General features: G+C 41.2%; 2 protein-coding genes across 6 annotated transcripts in view; one reads left to right on the forward strand and one right to left on the reverse strand.

Annotated features, from left to right (window-relative positions):
• The window catches only part of aldh5a1 (aldehyde dehydrogenase 5 family, member A1 (succinate-semialdehyde dehydrogenase)), a 37,149-nt gene extending 32,178 nt beyond the window's left edge, over nt 1-4,971 (forward strand). Inside the window, exons 9-10 of the mRNA XM_073024028.1 lie at nt 3,583-3,641; nt 3,889-4,971. Of these exons, the coding sequence (XP_072880129.1) occupies nt 3,583-3,641; nt 3,889-4,094 (265 nt within the window). The 3' untranslated portion in view covers nt 4,095-4,971. The remainder of the gene's footprint in view (nt 1-3,582; nt 3,642-3,888) is intronic.
• Nucleotides 4,972-5,478: 507 nt separating this feature from the next.
• Nucleotides 5,479-18,514, reverse strand: part of LOC140713658 (dyslexia-associated protein KIAA0319-like) — a 76,095-nt gene continuing 63,059 nt past the window's right edge. For 4 of the 5 annotated variants that reach the window (XM_073024025.1, XM_073024023.1, XM_073024024.1 and 1 more), the window contains 8 exons: nt 17,241-17,392; nt 16,534-16,672; nt 13,297-13,456; nt 11,497-11,639; nt 10,701-10,823; nt 9,257-9,347; nt 9,057-9,145; nt 5,479-7,379 (listed from right to left, as the gene is read on the reverse strand). In XM_073024025.1, the coding sequence (XP_072880126.1) occupies nt 7,201-7,379; nt 9,057-9,145; nt 9,257-9,347; nt 10,701-10,823; nt 11,497-11,639; nt 13,297-13,456; nt 16,534-16,672; nt 17,241-17,392 (1,076 nt within the window). In that variant the 3' untranslated portion in view covers nt 5,479-7,200. The remainder of the gene's footprint in view (nt 7,380-9,056; nt 9,146-9,256; nt 9,348-10,700; nt 10,824-11,496; nt 11,640-13,296; nt 13,457-16,533; nt 16,673-17,240; nt 17,393-18,514) is intronic. The other variant, XM_073024026.1, reaches the window with a different exon arrangement.

Genomic DNA, 18,514 nt, shown 5'->3' on the forward strand with positions numbered 1-18,514 from the left:
TCCAGTGAGCAAACACTGGAGAGTAGCATTGATGGGAGGGGCCAGCTCCCAGTCCTGCAGGGATGCCACACCATACTGCGCCTCCCCACCTGGACTGTTGCAACAGGCAAGCCCTCGGCACGAGGCTCACTACGACCTAAGCCACGCAGCAACCCCCCACCGTCAGCCTCCCCAGTAAAGCAGTGAACTGGACTTGCAGAATTCTACACTGGCAATGTCCAACAGGGTCTTGCAATTGCGAGAAAAGCATCTTAAGGCAATCGCTGCACACCACGTTCTCACAGCAGTGCCTTTCTGTAGCAGGCAGCGATACAGTCCACACCAAATCCATCTCCAACGGTGAGCATCTTGGACCTGCAGTGCTTGAAGTTCTTTAGTGTCCACAGTTGTTGTGCGATTGTTTAAAAAATCAATTTAAATAAAGACAAAAACACCTTTAGTCGGTCCCGTGTGTCCTCCTGTGTCCGAGCACGCTGTCATCTTATCAGAAATTGAAAGCATTTCTTGACCAAATTGCAGATTGTTCCATCGAATGCCCTTTGCTGGTCACTTACTGCAGGTGAACCAGCTTTTCACAGCTGCTGGTTGTTGGAAACAGTGCTCAAGCAATTCTTAAGCAACTTACCTCATTCCCTCTTCCCAGCCCATTGGGAACAGATCACACTGATCATGGGATTCCTGTTTAGGAGAAAGGCCTTGTCTCAAAACCAACTCAGTAGCTCTTGATGCCTTAACACTACAGAATTTCCAAGAATCAGGCCAGCCATGCACGATTAATGCACCTTCAGAAGAACTGAGGAAATCGGACACATCTCATTGCCAACGTGCCATGGGCAAAAATACTAAATAGTTTAATTGAGATGCAATGTTAAATTAAGAGGGTAAAAATAGAACAGCCATTGTAATGTATTATCAGTTGCAGTGTCAGATGTTTGCTGCTGGTGGTTGTAAACAAACTATATCTGTGTTTATGGTTGGATTCAGTGTAGTAAAATTATTTGGTTTTTTTATGACTGCTCCACATATTGTGTACTGTTATCACTCCAATTACGTTAAAAGTAATCAGGTTATCGAGGAGATAAAGCAGTATTTCTGCAGCAGTTCAAGGGCTGTGGATGCAGATTCATTAGCAAGTTTCAAAATTGGAATTTACAAATTTATTGAGATACAGCGTGGAATGGGCTGTTCCTGCCACGCTGCCCAGCAACCCTTGATTTGAACCTAGGCTAATCACAGGGCAGTTTAAAATGACCAATTAACCTACCGATCGGTACATCTTCGGACAGTGGGAGGAAACGCACACTGTCACGGGGAGAAGGCACAAGCTCCTTGCAGGTAGCAGTGGAATATGCTAGCAAGAAAATGAAATTATATGCAAAATACAAAATGCTGTGGACACTCAGCAGGTTAGGTAGCATCTATGGAGGGGAATAAACAGTCATCATTTCTGGCCAAGATCCTTTGTCAGAACTGGAAAGGAAAGGAGGAGTACTAGAAGCTGGCAGGTGATAGAAGGGGAAGGAATCTGATTGGACAGGAGAGTGGACAACATGGGGAAAGGGGAAGGAGGGACATCAGAGGGAGGTGATGGGCAGGTGAGAAGGGAAGGAGTAAGAGAGGAGGCAGAATGGAGAATAGAAAAAGAGAGAAGGGAGAAGGAGCAGTGAGAGAGGGTCTCACTGAATTCCTGTCAAAGAGAAGACTACAAATTCAGGCTGGATGTACTTCAAAGAGACTTTGCAGCGGAGCAGCAGGTCATGGACACGAGCTTCTGCAGATGCTGGAAATCCCGAGCAACACACAAAATGCTGGAGGATCTCGGCAACTCGGGCAGCATCCGTGGAGGGGAACATACAGTCAAAGTCTTGGGCCAAGACCCTTCAACAGGACTGGAAAGGAAGGGGGGAGAGGCCAGAATAAGAATGTGGGGGTGGGGAAGAGTAAAAGCTGGCAGATGATAGGTGAAGCCAGGTGAGAGAGAAAGTGTGTGGGTGGGGGGAATGAAGTGATAAGCTGGGAGATGATAAGTGGAAAAGTTAAAGGGCTGAAGAAGAAGGGATCTAATTAGAGAGCAGAGTGAACCATAGGAGAACTATTATCATAAAGTCTAGTGAAATTTGAGTAGATCATAATCATAAGTTCTATAATTATGGGAGTAAAAAGCAAAAGTTAGTAGCACTAATTTATTAACTCTTTCAAAGAGGCACAGGCAGGGTGAATGGCCTCTTTCAGGATAGTGGGACATTATGGATTTGTAATGTTAAACTTAGCATGTCTCTTTTTGTACCTGTGCCCTCAATACCTCCCAGTGCAACTGGATCCTCGACTTACTCACTTGCAGACCCCAGTGAGTGGCAACAACATCTCCTCCTCGATCTCCATCATCACAAGGCTGTGTGTCTTTAGCCTCCTGGTCTACCTACCATGGTGTAACTAAGCACAGCTCCAATACCATATTCAAGTTTGCCGATGACACCACTGTTGTAGGCCGAATCAGCATATAGGAGGGAGATTGAAAATCTGGCTGATTGGTGCCACAACAATCACCTTCTACTCAATGTCAGCAAGACCAAGGAGCCAATTACTGAATTCGGGAGAGGAAACCAGAGGTGTATAATAAGGCAGTCCCCATCGGAGGGTCAGCAGTTTTAAATCCCTCGATGTTGTCATTTCAGAGGACCTGTCCTGGGCCCAGCACTTAAGTAAGAAAGCACGGCAGCGCCTCTGCTTAGGAGTTTGCAAAGATTCAGCATGACATCTAAAACTTTGACAGATTTCTATAGATGGATGGTAGAGAGTATTCTGACTGATTACATCACAACCTAGTATAGAAACATCAATGCCCTTCAATGGAAAACCCTACAAGAAGTAATGGATACAGCCCAGTCCATCACGGGTAAGGCCCTCCCCACCACTGAGCACGTCTACACGGAGGACCATCGCAGGAAAGCCACATCCTTCGGGGACACCCACCACTCGGGTCATGATCTCTTCTTGCTGCTGCCATCGGGAAGAAAGTACAGGAGCCTCAGGACTCACACTACCAGGTTCAGGGATAGTTATTACCCCATCAGGCTCTTGAACCAAAGGGGATAACTTCACTTGCCCCATCACTGAAATGTTCCCACAACCTATGGACTCGCATTAAAGGACTTTTCATCTATATTCTCGATATTTATTGTTTATTATAAGTATTTCTTTCTTTTTATATTTGCACAATTGTCCTTTCAACACTGGTCGGTGAGGTTTTTCATTGATTCTATTATGGTTATCATTATGGATGTATAGAGTATGCCCACAAGAAAATGAATCTCAGGGTTGTATATGGTGACATAAAGTGTACTTTGATAGTAAATTTGCTTTGAACTTTAAAGGGTTTACTGTTTTTTGCGAATTTATGCATTACTTTGGGTTTAAAATAAAACTTCTATTATAAAAGTTAATTTTCTAGCTGTCAGTTTGGTGTGATTGAATTCAGAGTTGAAGGAAAGTTGTGGGCAAGTGTAGTCATTTTCCTCAGCTCCATCATTGGCCAGCGGCTTCTGTTACAAGATTTAAGATCCTGTGAATTCTTAATTACAGGTTTCAGACGGAGGAAGAAGCTGTTGCCATTGCTAATGCTGCTAGTGTGGGTCTGGCTGGTGAGTCAGTTTCAGTGTTGGCATTCACTCTAATTAGAAATCATGCCGAACAAAAGCAATTGAACACTTGCACTTCTCATATTCAAATGTTTGCCAATTATCAGATCTGATGGGTTAATTGTAAAGGTTGTGATTTGTTTGATTCTGTTATCCTGATCTAAAAGCTGTATACATGATTTATAGAAGTAAATTTTTGAAACAGTATACCACTGTTTTTAAAAGTTTGTTATGCTCTTGTCTCTTCCAGGTTACTTTTACTCGAGAGATCATGCTCAGATTTGGAGAGTTGCTGAACAGCTGGAAGTTGGCATAGTTGGAGTTAACGAAGGGCTGTTATCCACCCCGGAAGCACCTTTCGGGGGCGTTAAACAGTCTGGACTTGGCAGAGAAGGCTCTAAATATGGTGTTGATGATTTTTTGGAAATCAAGTATGTCTGTTTTGGAGGTTTATAAAGCAGTTGGGTAAATAGGGAAGTCACGTCAACAGTATTTCAATCAATCAGTTAATTTACTTGAGCCTTTGTGCAGAAAGTCTTTCCATTGGCCATAACACAATAGGTTATAATTAACATGGCACACTGGGATCATGCAGATAATTTGTAGAGAAAATTTTTGTATTTTAATTACTAGACAGTCAAGGTATATTTTTTGCACTGCTGAATCATGTAATTCTGCTAAATGTTGGTTAGTACTTAATTTTTTCTGGAAATGTTTATGAATATTTTAGAAATTCACCAATTTACAATCATTGAGTAGATTACCCATTAGGAATTTAAATTGTTTTTAAATTTTACTCTAAACTTAAGTCTGCATTGTTCTGAATTTTACCCTAAGCTTTAGGCTGCATTGTTTAAGATCCCGTTTTGATGACTTCTTACTGTTACAAAAAATGTGATAGATAATGTTTTCTAATTGTGCGTTGAACTTAAAAATACTTAACTGCCAAAATGTTTTCATAGAATTGTAATTACTGTCATTTTAAATTATTTTATTTGCCATGTCAAATATGTTTGGATTTAATTTCCATAAGACATGGGAGCAGAATTAGGCCATTTGGCCCATCAAGTCTACTGCACCATTCAATCACAGCTGATCCTTCTTTCCCCTCCTCAGCCCCTCTCTCCAGCCTTCTCCCTGTGACCTTTGAAAGGAACACAATTAGGCCATTTGGCCCGTAAACGTAAACATTTCATAGCAAACATAAATATTAATTGACTAATTTGTTGCAGTTAATACCTTAAAGTTATTTTGTCTTTTGGCAATACCTTAATGTAAAAGATGTTGTAATCTTCATATTTTATGTGCAGATATAAATCTGATTTTAGAACAATTTGTGTAGTTATGATCTGTTCCTTATTTGACACTGAATTACAGACCTTGCCTACAAGAAAGAGAAGGAAAAAAAACTGAAGAGAAAGTACAACAGAGTAAAGGATAAAGAATCAATATTGTTCAGGTTATGTTTTTTTCAGTGACTCCTGGATACTTGGGTTAGCCATTATTAATTGGTAATAGGTGCATTATTTGTATTTATTTAATATTCTTATGCAAAATAACCTGCTTGGCAGTGGCAAAACCCTAAAACCTAAATACACTTGCAAGTTTTCTGTAGTGTAAACCTTAAGGCCTTTGCATCATTCAAGAGAAAAAGGAATGTGTTATATTTTAACAAAAACTGGATACTTCCCTATAAAGGAATGTGAAGAGCAAATCCAGGGGGAACATGATACTGATTCTATACCCTCTGCTGCTGGTCTAATTGTGTTCTATTTTGACCTTCTGCTGGTTCATAATTCCTCCAAAGCAGCAGAAAATATTACCATGGTACACTGAATAGTTCAGGCTAAAGAATTTGAAATTTATTGACAGCTAAATTGTACAGAAGCAAAATTAATTCGGGTTTGGGAGCAACATAGAAAATCACTGGTACATGAAGTTTTCTTAATCACCTGTTACCTTGAGGGTGGATGTTTTTTGTTCTGGAATTCTTTAAATGATGTATAATGCCATTGATGCAAGCATGTTGGCAATCTGATTCCACTGGGACATGAAGGAACATTTAAAGCAGGAGTTGCTGAATTTACCAAAGCTATAATTCTTTCATATCAGGATACTGGAGGATGGAATGGTCAAAAGGCAATGAAGTGGATCTTATTCTGTAGATTAAATTACTTATTGTTCATCCAAATCCTCAAGGTAACTCATCCACAGCAAAAAGCATTTGGCCTGCCTTCTCCAAACACACAGTTCCAGGCTTGTGAGAGAATATGTAGGCCTAACAAATTAAATTTCTTCAACCTCCACATTTCCTCATGTAATTTAAAAAGCCAGCAGAAACAGATTCATACAATGATACAGAATAATAAAAATGCTTCAGCAAGAGTAATGCAGTACTCACAGGGACACAGGGCAAATGCCCAAGATATCAGGCAAGAGAATGTCCTCTTCCCAACTCAATCTCTCAAGTAGCCTATCAATTGGCTACTGGGGTTTGCTCCTCTACAGGGAGTTGCAGGGAAACACGGAACTGAAGAGATGGACATTTAAAGGGAGGCACTGGCAGTTCATTTACCACCAGTCAGATAAGCCTGTCAGTTGTTTATTTCTTCGATTTTTGTTTTTGTACACTGTAGTTTAAAGATACCATGACACTGGTCGAAGAGCATGGCTGTCCATTATCCTGCTTAGTGTCCATAACCCAATGCATTAATCTCAGTGCTAGACGGCAAACGGTCCAGTCCCCCCAGTTTATAAGATATAATAAGTAATTCATCCAGTTATTTTGAGTGTGACACTTCCAGAAAATGCACAGTATGTATCAGGAGTAGTTTCTCACTGGGGACAATTGCATAAAATCGGGAGGGGAATTATTAATTGTTCCTCCAGTTTCAATTGTGACAATTATGCCAAATGAGGTTTCTAATTTGCATCAGTAATTCTTCTTACAGATGAAAAACTAAAAAACAAAGCTGCATGTCAACTGATCCTTAAAGGTTCTGCACAGGAAGATTCCTGCATATCTGCTTTAGAGCACAAATAGTTTTCATGGTTACAAATACAAAGAACTTTCATTTTAGCTACATTTCATTTTGCAGCCTTAATGTCTATCATTAAATACCTCATGAGGTTTTTCAAATATGCACTTTATGTTTGCAAGACTGTAAACATCATCAAATGGTATTTCAATGTAAATAGAGAAAGCACTTAATAGAGGTTTGATCCAGGTCCCTTTACGTTGCAGCTGCTGACTTAGCTCACATTTGCACACAGAACTAACAGAAATGGCTGGAATCATAAAGCTACAGGAAGCTGACATGATAAGTCTTTCAAGGGATACAATCTGGCAAACCATTCTGCAGTTAAGGATTGCTCATCGTAGTGAACCGATCCAAAATTTTCAACTTTTCCTTCAGACCTTCCATTAGTCTTTTCCAGAGTACGCCAAAATTCTGCAGTTTAAAAAACGCTTTAATGTCTTTAGAATCATCCACTTCTTTTTCTTCCTCTGCTCTGTTGGGGAAAAAAATGCTTCACCAATAAGCTTTCCAATTCAGCAAATTTATCTGTTTTTGGGATGATAATTTAAAGATACTCCATTTTTGAGAGAGCCATTCATTCCAGCTTTAAAGTTCTCAGTCTCGATGGTTTCTCTGCTAAACAGTATGTTCTGATCACTCTCAAACTCTGATTCCGATACCATTAGACTCGAATTGTGTTCGGTGCTTTTGTGTTTCACACCTAGAACAGAAAGACTGTACTCACTTTTATGATCTGGTATTAACGTCTGGACAGATTGTGCCTCATTCACATTATAGAGAAAAGAATTACAATATAATTTTTTCACACCAAGTATACGCAAGTCATCTCATAGCCAATGAAGTGTCTTTGTAGAGAGGTCACTGTTGTAATTCAGAAAATGTAGCAACCACTAATATAATGATAATTGCTAATATGCTACAATAATAATATCCTGGAAAGGATCTGCTGGCATTAGGGTCCAGAGGTTTACAAGAATTATCCCAGGAATGAAAGGGTTACCATTTGATGATATTTACACAGTACTCAATAGCATTTAGAAGAACGAGAGGGAGTCTCATTGAATCCTACCAAATATTGAAAGGCTAGATAGAGTGGATGTGGAGAGGATGTTTCCAACATTGGAAGAGTTTGGGAGTAGAGAACGCAGCCTCAGAATGGAAGGGTGTCCCTTTAGAACAGTGATGAAGAGGGATTTTTTTTTTTTAGCCAGAGTGTTGTGGATCTGTCGAATTTATTGTCAGAAACAGCTGTGGAGGTATATTTATTGGGTATATTTAAAGTAGACGTTGAAAGGTTCTTGATTGTTAAGGGCATCAAAGGTTACAGAGAGAAGCCAATAGAATGAGATTGAGGGGGGAAAATAAATCAGCCATGATTGGTAGAGTGGACTCGGGCCAAATGTCCTAATTCTGCTCCTCTGCCTTATGACTATGACTAATATTTTCTTGTGATATTTTTGTGACATGGGTTTTGCCACAATACAAGGGAGAATTCTCCATCCCTCTTCAAGATAGCTTGGGGGGGGGGGGGTGTAATTTATAGTTTCTAATGATATTAGTTGTGATATGGGTTTTACCAGGATACAAAGAATTTTCCATTCCTCTTCTAGATGGCCCTAGGGGTGGGGGAATGTAGTTTATAGTTTCTAGTGCTATTAGCTATGACATGGGTTTTGCCAGGATACAAAGGAGAATTCTGCATTCCTCTTCAAAGTAGCCCTAGGGGTGGGGGGTGGGGCATAATTTAAATTCAAATCCAAAGGATGATACCCTTATCAATGCACTGACCTTCCTACTGCTGCAGAGTATATTCCCAGATTATATGCTTATGTCCCTGGACTGGGACTTGACCCCACAACTTTAAGTGAAAATACATGAGAACTGCCATATAACAACTGACATACTGAACCCCCAGTGAGTTGGCAGGCATTGTGGCCTCCATTGGCAACAAAGCATAAGCTTTCTTCTAGGTACCTGAAAGGCCATTTTGACTTTATTCTTGATACTTAATCATTAAAGATAACTACCAACTATATTCACTCTATAATAGGCATCCGTTAGTCTCATGAGACCATGGATTTGCACCTTGGGAGGTTTTTCCAGGGCACAGGCCTGGGCAGGGTTGTATGGGAGACAGGCAGTTGCCCAAGCTGCAAGCCTTCCCCTCTCCATGCCACCGATGTTGTCCAAGGGAAGGGCACTAGGACCCATGCAGCTTGGCACCGGTGTCGTAGCAGAGCAATGTGTTGTTAAGTGCCTTGCTCAAGGACACAAACACGCTGCCTCAGCTGAGGCTCGAACCAGTGACCATCAGGTTACTAGTCCGATGCCTTGTCCACTGGGCCACGCACCAACACATTCACTCTATATCACTTACCATATTTAGGTCTCAATGCCACCTGTTCTTGGTCATCCATATTGTCCAAAATAGTATACTTGTTTTTCTTCCTTATTTTTGTCCTCTTTCTGTCGGAAAAAGTGATTCAAGATCATGTTATGGCCAGGATATTTGAATAATATAGTTGTATGATTGCACCCGAAAGATGCAGATTCCTTACTGATATTACTGTCTCATACCTCCTGCAACAACAAATACAAGTCCAGCAAATCCCTCCAACGACGATGATTGTTAGAAACATTGACAGAATCACGTATAATATGTTCCACTCTGTGAATAAAAGTACAAGGTTAACAACAGCATCTGACTGCACATGAAAGAAATCTATTTACATAGTGCCTATTCATCTCTTTTGATGTTCCAAAAACCAAGAAATCTCCACGACTTGTCGCTGGTATAATGTAGGAAATAGAACATGCAATTTGTGCACAAGAGATCCCACCTCAGAACAGAGGATGTATTTCCCCTCAATGCTGACAGGGTAATATGTAGAAATAAAGTCACCCTATGCAAGAATGAAGTCATCCGATTGAATCTTTACTGAGAGCTAGACTTCAGTTGGTGTTCAATGACTCCACTTCAATGGAATAATTCTGTCCAATTATACACATTTTGTCTACAGGAAGATGCCAGATTCTGAGAGAGGAACAGGAAGTTATCGGTATAATAGCAAACATAAGATCAGTTCACTGTGGAGGTACAGGAAGGTGGGATTTTTCTTACTAGCAGTGTTAAGGTTAAAGAGTGAGTCAGCTATGAAACAGAATTATCAAGTGAATTACGCAGAAGATTAGAAACCAGTTCTGTAGATCCGGAAATTGCATTCAAAGTAGTAGAGGAATTAGGTACCATGAGAAATTTCAGGTGACAACTGGACAGCTGAATAATTCATACTACTACTTTAAGAGGCCTGGGATAAAAGACGGCTCTTTCAAAGAGTAAGCAATAGCAGCAGTGGGCTGAATGGCCTCCAGTGCTAGAAGATTCCATGATTTTAAGAGGAACTGATTGAGTGAGATTTCAATTTTAATTCGAGACCCATCTAAATCTTCTACCTATAAGTCTCGAATCATTTGCTGACCCCAAGGAACTCAACACTTGAGATATTAGACTTCTTTAATGTACAATAGCAGAACTAACACCACCATTTCAGTTAGAAATAAGGTGGAGTTTGCAGCAAATTTATTTACTCTGCAAACAGCATTTACTTAAACAGGCCCTCAATAAAAATAGAATAATTTCTGTAGTAAAGTGCAGTGGGGGATAATTCCAAAATTCAAATTATGCACCTAAATCCCCTCTCAGCAATGTTGTCTCAATGTGTGACTGACAATAGGTTTACTCAGTCAGTCCCAGTCTAGCCACGTCTTCTTGTATTACAACACACCGGCAGAAATGAAAGTAAAAAGAGGGAACTTCGGCAAAAAAAAAAGTGCCAACGTGAGATTGCAGGGTAGATTTTCACTTTTATCACTGTTACTAGATGAGGAATCAGAAGAAGCCCGCCAGACAGTGAAGATGAAAATCCACAACCCACATTTATTAACCAAAATTGAACAGGTTATCTCTGCTCATCACAACGACTTTAGTCCATCCAACACATTTTAGAGCAAATCTGCTCACCACAGTTGCTTTCTCCGTCACCAACGTAACGCCGTATCAGATTCTCCATCCAGAACGGGTAGCAGACACAACGCTTGGTAAACGGGTCACAGTCCCCGTGACCAGAGCACTTCCGAAAGCAGACTGCAAAGATAGCAAACTTCAAGTGTGATGCTGCATGACTATCAACAAATAGAGCCCCCCAAGCCTGAAAACAGCAATTATTGTACAGAATGGGCATGTGCCAGTAAAGCCCTGTATTAAATAACCCCTATTGCTTTGTACTCAGATGTCGATATGCACCATCCATTCTGGAGCTGTTTATAAAACATCAAATGCATTTATACATGCCACATGTTTCAAGCCTTCAGATATAATAAATGGAGACTATCATTATTTTAATATTAACATTAAAATACATAAGTCTTAGCAATAGAAATTTGCCACAGTCTCCAGCAAGAGCACTGTTTCAGTGCCTGGTGGGAGGGCAATACACAGCTTTTTAATAATGGGCTTGGTCATAGGACTTTGCGTAGAAAATCTTAACTAGACCATATGCTAACACACACACAAATATTTGCATTTAAAAAGCTACGAAGGATGACTAATAATTATTCACAACTGAAAGCCCAAAGAAAGCACGAGTGGAGTGTTTATTCAATAATGGGCAAAAGGAAATGCCCAGAGATAATTAACACCAATGTCACTCCGGGAATTCATGTATATTGTACCTATTAATATAAACGTGTTAATAATTTGAACAAAGCTTTGAACAAAAGCATCCAAGCAAGAAAACACAAAATATGTCGTAACTTACCAACTGTATCTATATTCAGGGTCTTAAAAAGCAAAAAGTCCACCTTCTCTCTTACGAGCTGTTTCTGCAAAGTCCTTACCACATCCACCCCTTTGGACACGTGGCCTGGCTGCTCACCTTGGACGTAGAATGTTAATGCTGTGCTGCAGGACAGAAAATACAAAATTATCATTCAGCAGCAGTCTGAGTGAGTATTTGAAATTAAAGTTATTTCCAAGAGATTTATGTTGACTGAGTTGGGTCAATCTGAGGAATGGAATACCTCCCATACCATAACAATTTGGGTTCTGGCTGCCAATCTTATTTTCTATTTTCTGCCTTCCTTAACACTAACTAAAGATTGTATTGTATTCTCAACCCAAGACTTTATGTATAACAAGATTTAAAATAATCACAGATGCTGGAAATAGAAAATATCACAAATATTTAGCGTATTCCCACGAGGAGAGGTTGGACGAGCTTGGGTTGTTACGACAGGAGCTACAGAGGCTGGAGGGAGACCAGATAGAGGTTTATAAGTTTATGAGATAAATAGATGCAGTTGACAGGTGGTATCTTTTTCCTGGGAAAGAAACATTTGATATTAGAGGGTATGGGGGTGGGGGTGAATAAATTCAGCAGAGATGTGAGTGGCAAGTTTTATTTGAAGCAGAGGTTATGGGTGCTAATGGAGACAAATACAATTAAGAGCCTCTTAAACAGGCTCATGAATGTGCAGAGAATGGAGCAATATGGGCATTATATAGGCAGAAGGGATCAATGACTAATGTAATTAGTTGGGTACAACATCATGGGCCGTAGGGGCTGTTCCCCTGTTGTACCATGTTCTGTCTCTGCAGTGTGATTGAGAGCGGGGCAAACAGGACAGGGTTCTGAAATGGCAGCAGAGAAAGGGCTAGAAGTGGCATTGTCCAAGTCTTCTGTGGAAATTGTCTCTGTGAAGCAATGGATGATCCCGCTCTGCAGAGAAGTTGGCACTCATAAAAAGTTGACTCCTTCTGATCTCCTTCACTGCTGGGACCTCTATCAGATTGTGAAATGTGGATTATTTTGGCATTGACTGGATCTTGAACCTTGGTCTGGCACTCAGCTACATTAATCACCATCAGCTATCCATCCATTGGTTGCTAGTGTCACCCAAAACAGGGAAAATTAGGTACTAAGAATGCAGGCCAGACTGACTCAATTGGTCTGTTGAGTACAAAGTTATAGTTTGAAGAAACATTTTGTGAACCATTTGCAAATACCTGTTTTCCTGCAGTAATTACTCATAAAATGTGGTCTGATCTTCACCTAAGTCACAATAGTAGACAAACACAATGTATTTGATAAAACTAGGTGCAGCTCGGGCATTACAGAAACTGTGTTTGATTCCACTGATCCTTGCCACTTACACAAGCAGCCAAAAGAAAATTGGCACTTGCTAAACAACAATTGTTTGAACATGGTGAAAGAACTCTTGAAAGGATTTCATTTTAAGGATTTCATTTTTCAGGGTGTTATTTCAAGTCAAAGAGTTGACTGTTTTGGTCTAAACAAGAATCTCCAAACAAAAATCTTTTATTCTTCTTTCACTAATTTCTTGGCTTGGATATCAAAAGTTGAAGAAAACTGCGTGCCAGTCTGGCCTTTGTATCGTTACACCATCAAGACTAACTCAATTAACCTCGGACAACTGGTAATAAATGCCAGCATGCCCACTTCTCTGGAGATGAAGGATGAAACCTTTGAGAAGTAAATACTCAATACTGTACATTGTTAGAAATTTTCAGCCAGCTGTCTAAGGCCTGGCCCACTCACCTGGACTCAGAATGTGCCTGAATCTTCTGGATGTTGATGTCCTCATCCAGGACCCCGAGCAGGACTGCCAGCTGCCTCACAAGGGTGCCCTTCTGCTGCTCAGACAGGTTGCTCACGCGAACTTGGAGCACCAGCTCTACCAGATCATTCTTCTTTGGGTCTGCAGGAAAACAGGCCATGCATACAAAAGAATTAGAGGTCAGGGTACATTCACCATGAAATAAACTGCTGAATCTTCACTCTTCAGCCAACCATCCACAATATTTCAGAACCTTGTGCAAATAAACTTCAACCTCATCTTATTCAATACTACTAAATAATCGCTGACATTTCTACCTGCTGAAGACAAACTGTTCTAAAGATATTAACACATTATCAGAGAGCCACTTAGACCACGTCGGTCACTGCACTCTAAAAACCAGTAAGCATTCAGATTCAGCATTTGAATCAGATTTAATATCACTAGCATGTATCATGAAATTTGTTGACTTTGAGACAGCAGTACAATGCAATACATAATAATAGAAGAAAAATCTGTGAATTACAGTAAAATGTATATATTGATAGTTAAATGATTAAATTACATAAGTAGTGCAAAAGTAGAAATAAAAAAAGTAGTGAGGTGGTGTTCCTGGGTTCAATGTCCATTCAGAAATCGGATGGCAGAGGGGAAGAAGCTGTTCCTGAATTGTTGAATGTGTGCCTTCAAGCTTCTGTACCTCCTTCCTGATGGTAGCAATGGGAACAAGGCATGACATGGGTGATGGGGGTCCTTAATGATGGCCATCTCCTTCCTAAGACAGCGCTCCTTGAAAATGTACTAGATACTACGGAAGCTAGTGTTCATGATGGAGCTGACTAAGCTTACAACACTCTACAGTTTACTTTGATCTTGTGCCATATCACCCCCCCAACATACCAGATGGTTATAGTGAACCTATCTCCAGATAATCTTTGTAGCAAAACAAGGAATTATTGTGAATTTGCCTATTTCTTTCAGCACTGAAGCTTTTAAGTTTGGAGGTGTAAACTAGTGATTTAAAAATGAAGAGACACAATGCCAAATTCCCTCAGTATATTAAAGCAAAACACGTTTTATCTGTCCCAATGTAGAATTCAATCACACTTAGCTGAAGGAGACACAAGAGATTCTGCAGATGGTGGGAATCCAGAGCAACATGCACAAAATGCAGGAGGAACTCAGCAGGTCAGGCAGCATGCATGAAAGGAAATGAACAGTTGACGTATCCAGCTGAGACCCTTCATCAAGACTAGAAAGGACAGGAGACAGAAGCCAGAATAAGAGGGAAGAGGAAGGAGGAGAAACAAAAGTCAGTGGGTGATAGGTAAATCCAGGCGAGGGAGGAGCAAGTGGGATGATGTAAGAAGGTGCAATGTCATAGATTGTTGTGATGGAAAATAACTGGTTCTTTGAGTCTCAACAGTAGAGGCCTGGACACACACAGTTTTAATAATAAGTAATTTATTTACAAGGGGAAGTCAGGTCAACACAAGCAACTACAATTTTCTAACAAAAAAACGTTTAGGGTTAACACGTGTGGGGAAGGTCGGGTCGACTGTACAATACACAGAAAGCGGTGTGGGGACAGGGTACAGTTACACATACAAAGAACAAGCGAAAAGCACTATGACAGCTATCCCCCTTGACCTTGGATAGCTGCGGCTCCCTTACCAGGACAAACGATAGACATTCCCAAGCATAAATCAATGCACTTACCTTCAATGAGGTGGTCTGTAAGAGAGACCGAGCCAGGCACATGTCTCACTTTTTATAGCATGGGGCTGGGTGAGATAATCCAATTAAGGTGACCAATAATTTAGGTGTGCATTGATTAGTTGGGAGGGACCAAATGTTGATTGGCGTGTGGTGTGTCCTCCGACCAGCCAGGTGGCAGTGCGTCCGTCATGTGGCCGGTATCTCTGGATACATAGGTGAAGGGACAAAGGGCTGAACAAAATGGAATCTGATAGGTGAGGACAGTACCCATGGAATAAATTGAAGGAGATGCAGCTAGGCCCAGATAAGATATTCCAGTTTGGGAGTCTTCAACCAGACACCATTAACATAGATTTTTCTAACTTTTGATGATTACTCTCCTCTGTTCCCCTCCCCCTCCCCACCGCCTCTTTTATTTTCACTTATTGCTCTGGCCCTTTCACCCCTTCTCTTTCTCCTCCCCTGCCTTTCACCCACACCTTCATTCAGCTTGCTCCTCACCACATTCCCTTTATTCCATGGTCCACTGGACTCTGTTGTCAGATTCTGTCGTGTTCAGTCTACTGCCTCTTCCATCCGTCACATCCCACCTTCTCACATCGTTCCCACTCCCCCCTCCCCACCCCACCCCACCTACCTTCCAGCCTCACCCAGATTCTCTTATCACCCACCAGCTCGCACTCCCCCTCCTCTTTAGCCTTTTATTCTGGCTTTTGCCCTCTTCCTTTTCAACCCTGATGAAGGGTCTTGGCTGGAAACGTTGGCTAATTTCCCTCCACAGATGGTGACTGAATCGTTGAGTTCCTCCAGCATTTTGTGTCTGTTCCTTTGCTGAAGAGCTGTCAGAGTTTTACATGAATTTTAAAGAAATACTTCCCAGTGGATGCTGTTCCATAATTTTATTCTAAATGGGCCTTCTTTTCTAATGTTATAAGCCAGGTGACGCAACTTGTCCAGAATCCTATCATTTAAATTTCTCCCAAAGCGTTTATTGGGTGTCATTGAACAGTGATCCGGAGAGGGCACAGATTAATTTTATTGCCATGTACTAGTTGGAGCAGAGGATACTGGTTTATTATTGACACATGTATCAAGATAGAGTGAAGTCTGCCTTGCATACTGTTCATATTGATCAGATCGTCACATAGTGCATTGAGCTAGAATAAGGTAAAACAATAACAATGCAGAATAAAGTGTAAAAGCTACCAGTGCAGGTCAGCAGTAAAGTGCAAGATGGTAATAAGGTCGATTTTGAGGCTAAGTGTCCATCTTTTTACACAACAGGTCTGTTCAAGTGTAACAATAGCAGAATAAAAGCTAAACTGGAGCCTGGTGGCACATGCTTTCAGACTTTTGCGTCTTCTGTCGATGGGAGGGTGAGATGAGAGAATGTCTGGGATGCTCATCCCTTTAATGAGACAGCAAAAAAAGTATGGACAGAGCCCACAGAGGGGAGGCTTGTTCCTGAGATGTGTTTAAGAAACTCCTCAGCAGCTTACCTGGCCTCACTTCAACAAGGGCGCTGTCGGTGTCCGACTCCCCCTTCGCATCCGTGACTTTCAGGTGAAAAATGTACTTCCCTTCGACGAGGTTGGCCAGCTGAAGCACTGCATCGTGGTCCGAACCGTGCATTACCTCCTGCAGCAGAGGGACATACATCACAGGTTACTTTCTAAAGCAACATGACAACCTCAGTGGAGAAGACTTAGCCCAGATAAAACCAAAGAAGTCCTAGAAGGCCTATCTGACAGTGAGTCTCAATGACACATGGACATCACAAGAGCCAGGATATATACAGAACTACATCGGAGAGAAGGTAAGAACTTCTTTTGATGCTCCCTGTGGCAATAAATGTTTGCATGACAATCAATTTAAGTTTCAGAGTCATTAGAAGATGCTGAGAGTAGAATGTGTCGTAAATTGCTTTAACCCTTGAAATAGATACCACAGCAATTTTAGAAATTAAAGGATTACTTCAGCATTCAAAACTCAGTGAATGAAGTCTGATATAAAGGAAGAGAAGACAAAAAGTATTAGTGTCACGATATATAATTGTGCCTTGAGTCCACTCCTGTGTTTCGGTTAAACTAATGGTGCTCATTACTTTCTTTGAAGACATCTTTCTCTTTTTTTTATTGCAGAGGCTACCCCAATGTAAAGAATGGGTGAAGTTCTACAGATGCTAACAGCAGGATTTCATACTCACACCTGCAGCTGGACTCTGGCCGCCTCGAGTCCACAGGTAAGATGCAATGGCTTGGTCATCAGTAGATCTGGAGCCATCCAGAGTGATGGAGTTGTTGGGTAATGTCAAAATTTGGTTACCTCCAGCATTAGCCACAGGACGATTGTTGATCTCTTAAAAACAGAGTCAAAATTCAGTTATTTGACTGCACAGCTGACAATTCCTAGTTTTAATTATTATGGAAGCTCTGGAAAAGAAAGCCATTTATTATTTTTCTCTACACATAAAATTACACTCAGCACAATTGTACACAGTAACTGGTGGTCAGTGAGTTTAATAACGCTGACGTCTGATATCTACACCTCTTGGTACATAGAAACATAGAAAACCTGCAGCACAATACAGGCCCTTCAGCCCACAATGCTGTACCGAACATGTACTTACTTTAGAAATTTCCTAGGGTTACCCGTGGCCTTTCTATTTTTCTAAACTCCATGTACCTATCCAGGAGTCTCTTAAAAGACCCTGTCGTACCCACCTCCACCACCATCACTGGCAGCCCATTCCACACACTCACCAGCCTCTGTGTAAAAAAACTTACCCCTGACATCTCCTCTGTACCTACTTCCAAGCTCTTAAAACTGTGCCCTCTCATGTTAGCTATTTCAGCCCTGGGGAAAAAGCCTCTGACTATCCACACGATCAATGCCTTTCATTATCTTGTACACCTCTATCAGGTCACCTCTCATCATCCGTCGCTCCAAGAAGAAAAGGTCAAGTTCACTCAACCTATTCTCATAAGGCATGCTCCCCAATCCAGGCAACATCCTTGTAAATCTCCTCTGCATCCTTTCTATGGCTTCCATATCCCTCCTGTAGTGAGGCGACCAGAACTGAGTACAGTACTCCAAATGGGGTCTGACCAGGGTCCTATATAGCTGTAACATTACCTCTCAGCTCTTAAACTCAGCCCCACGATTGATGAAGGCCAATGCACTGTATGCCTTCTTAACCACACAGTCAAACTGCATAGCAGCTTTGAGTGTCCCATAGACTCGGACCCCAAGATCCCTCTGATCCTCCACGCTGTCAAGAGTCTTAGCATTAATACTATATTCTGCCATCATATTTGACCTACCAGAATGAACCACCTCACACTTATCTGGGTTGAACTCCATCTGCCACTTCTCAGCCCAGTTTTACATCCTATCAACGTCCCGCTGTAACCTCTGACAGCCTTCCACACTATCCACAACACCTCCAACTTTTGTATCATCAGACAGCTGTCTAACCCA

The sequence above is a fragment of the Hemitrygon akajei genome, chromosome 20, assembly GCF_048418815.1.
Source record: "Hemitrygon akajei chromosome 20, sHemAka1.3, whole genome shotgun sequence".
In the NCBI taxonomy this organism is placed as follows: Eukaryota; Metazoa; Chordata; class Chondrichthyes; order Myliobatiformes; family Dasyatidae; genus Hemitrygon; species Hemitrygon akajei.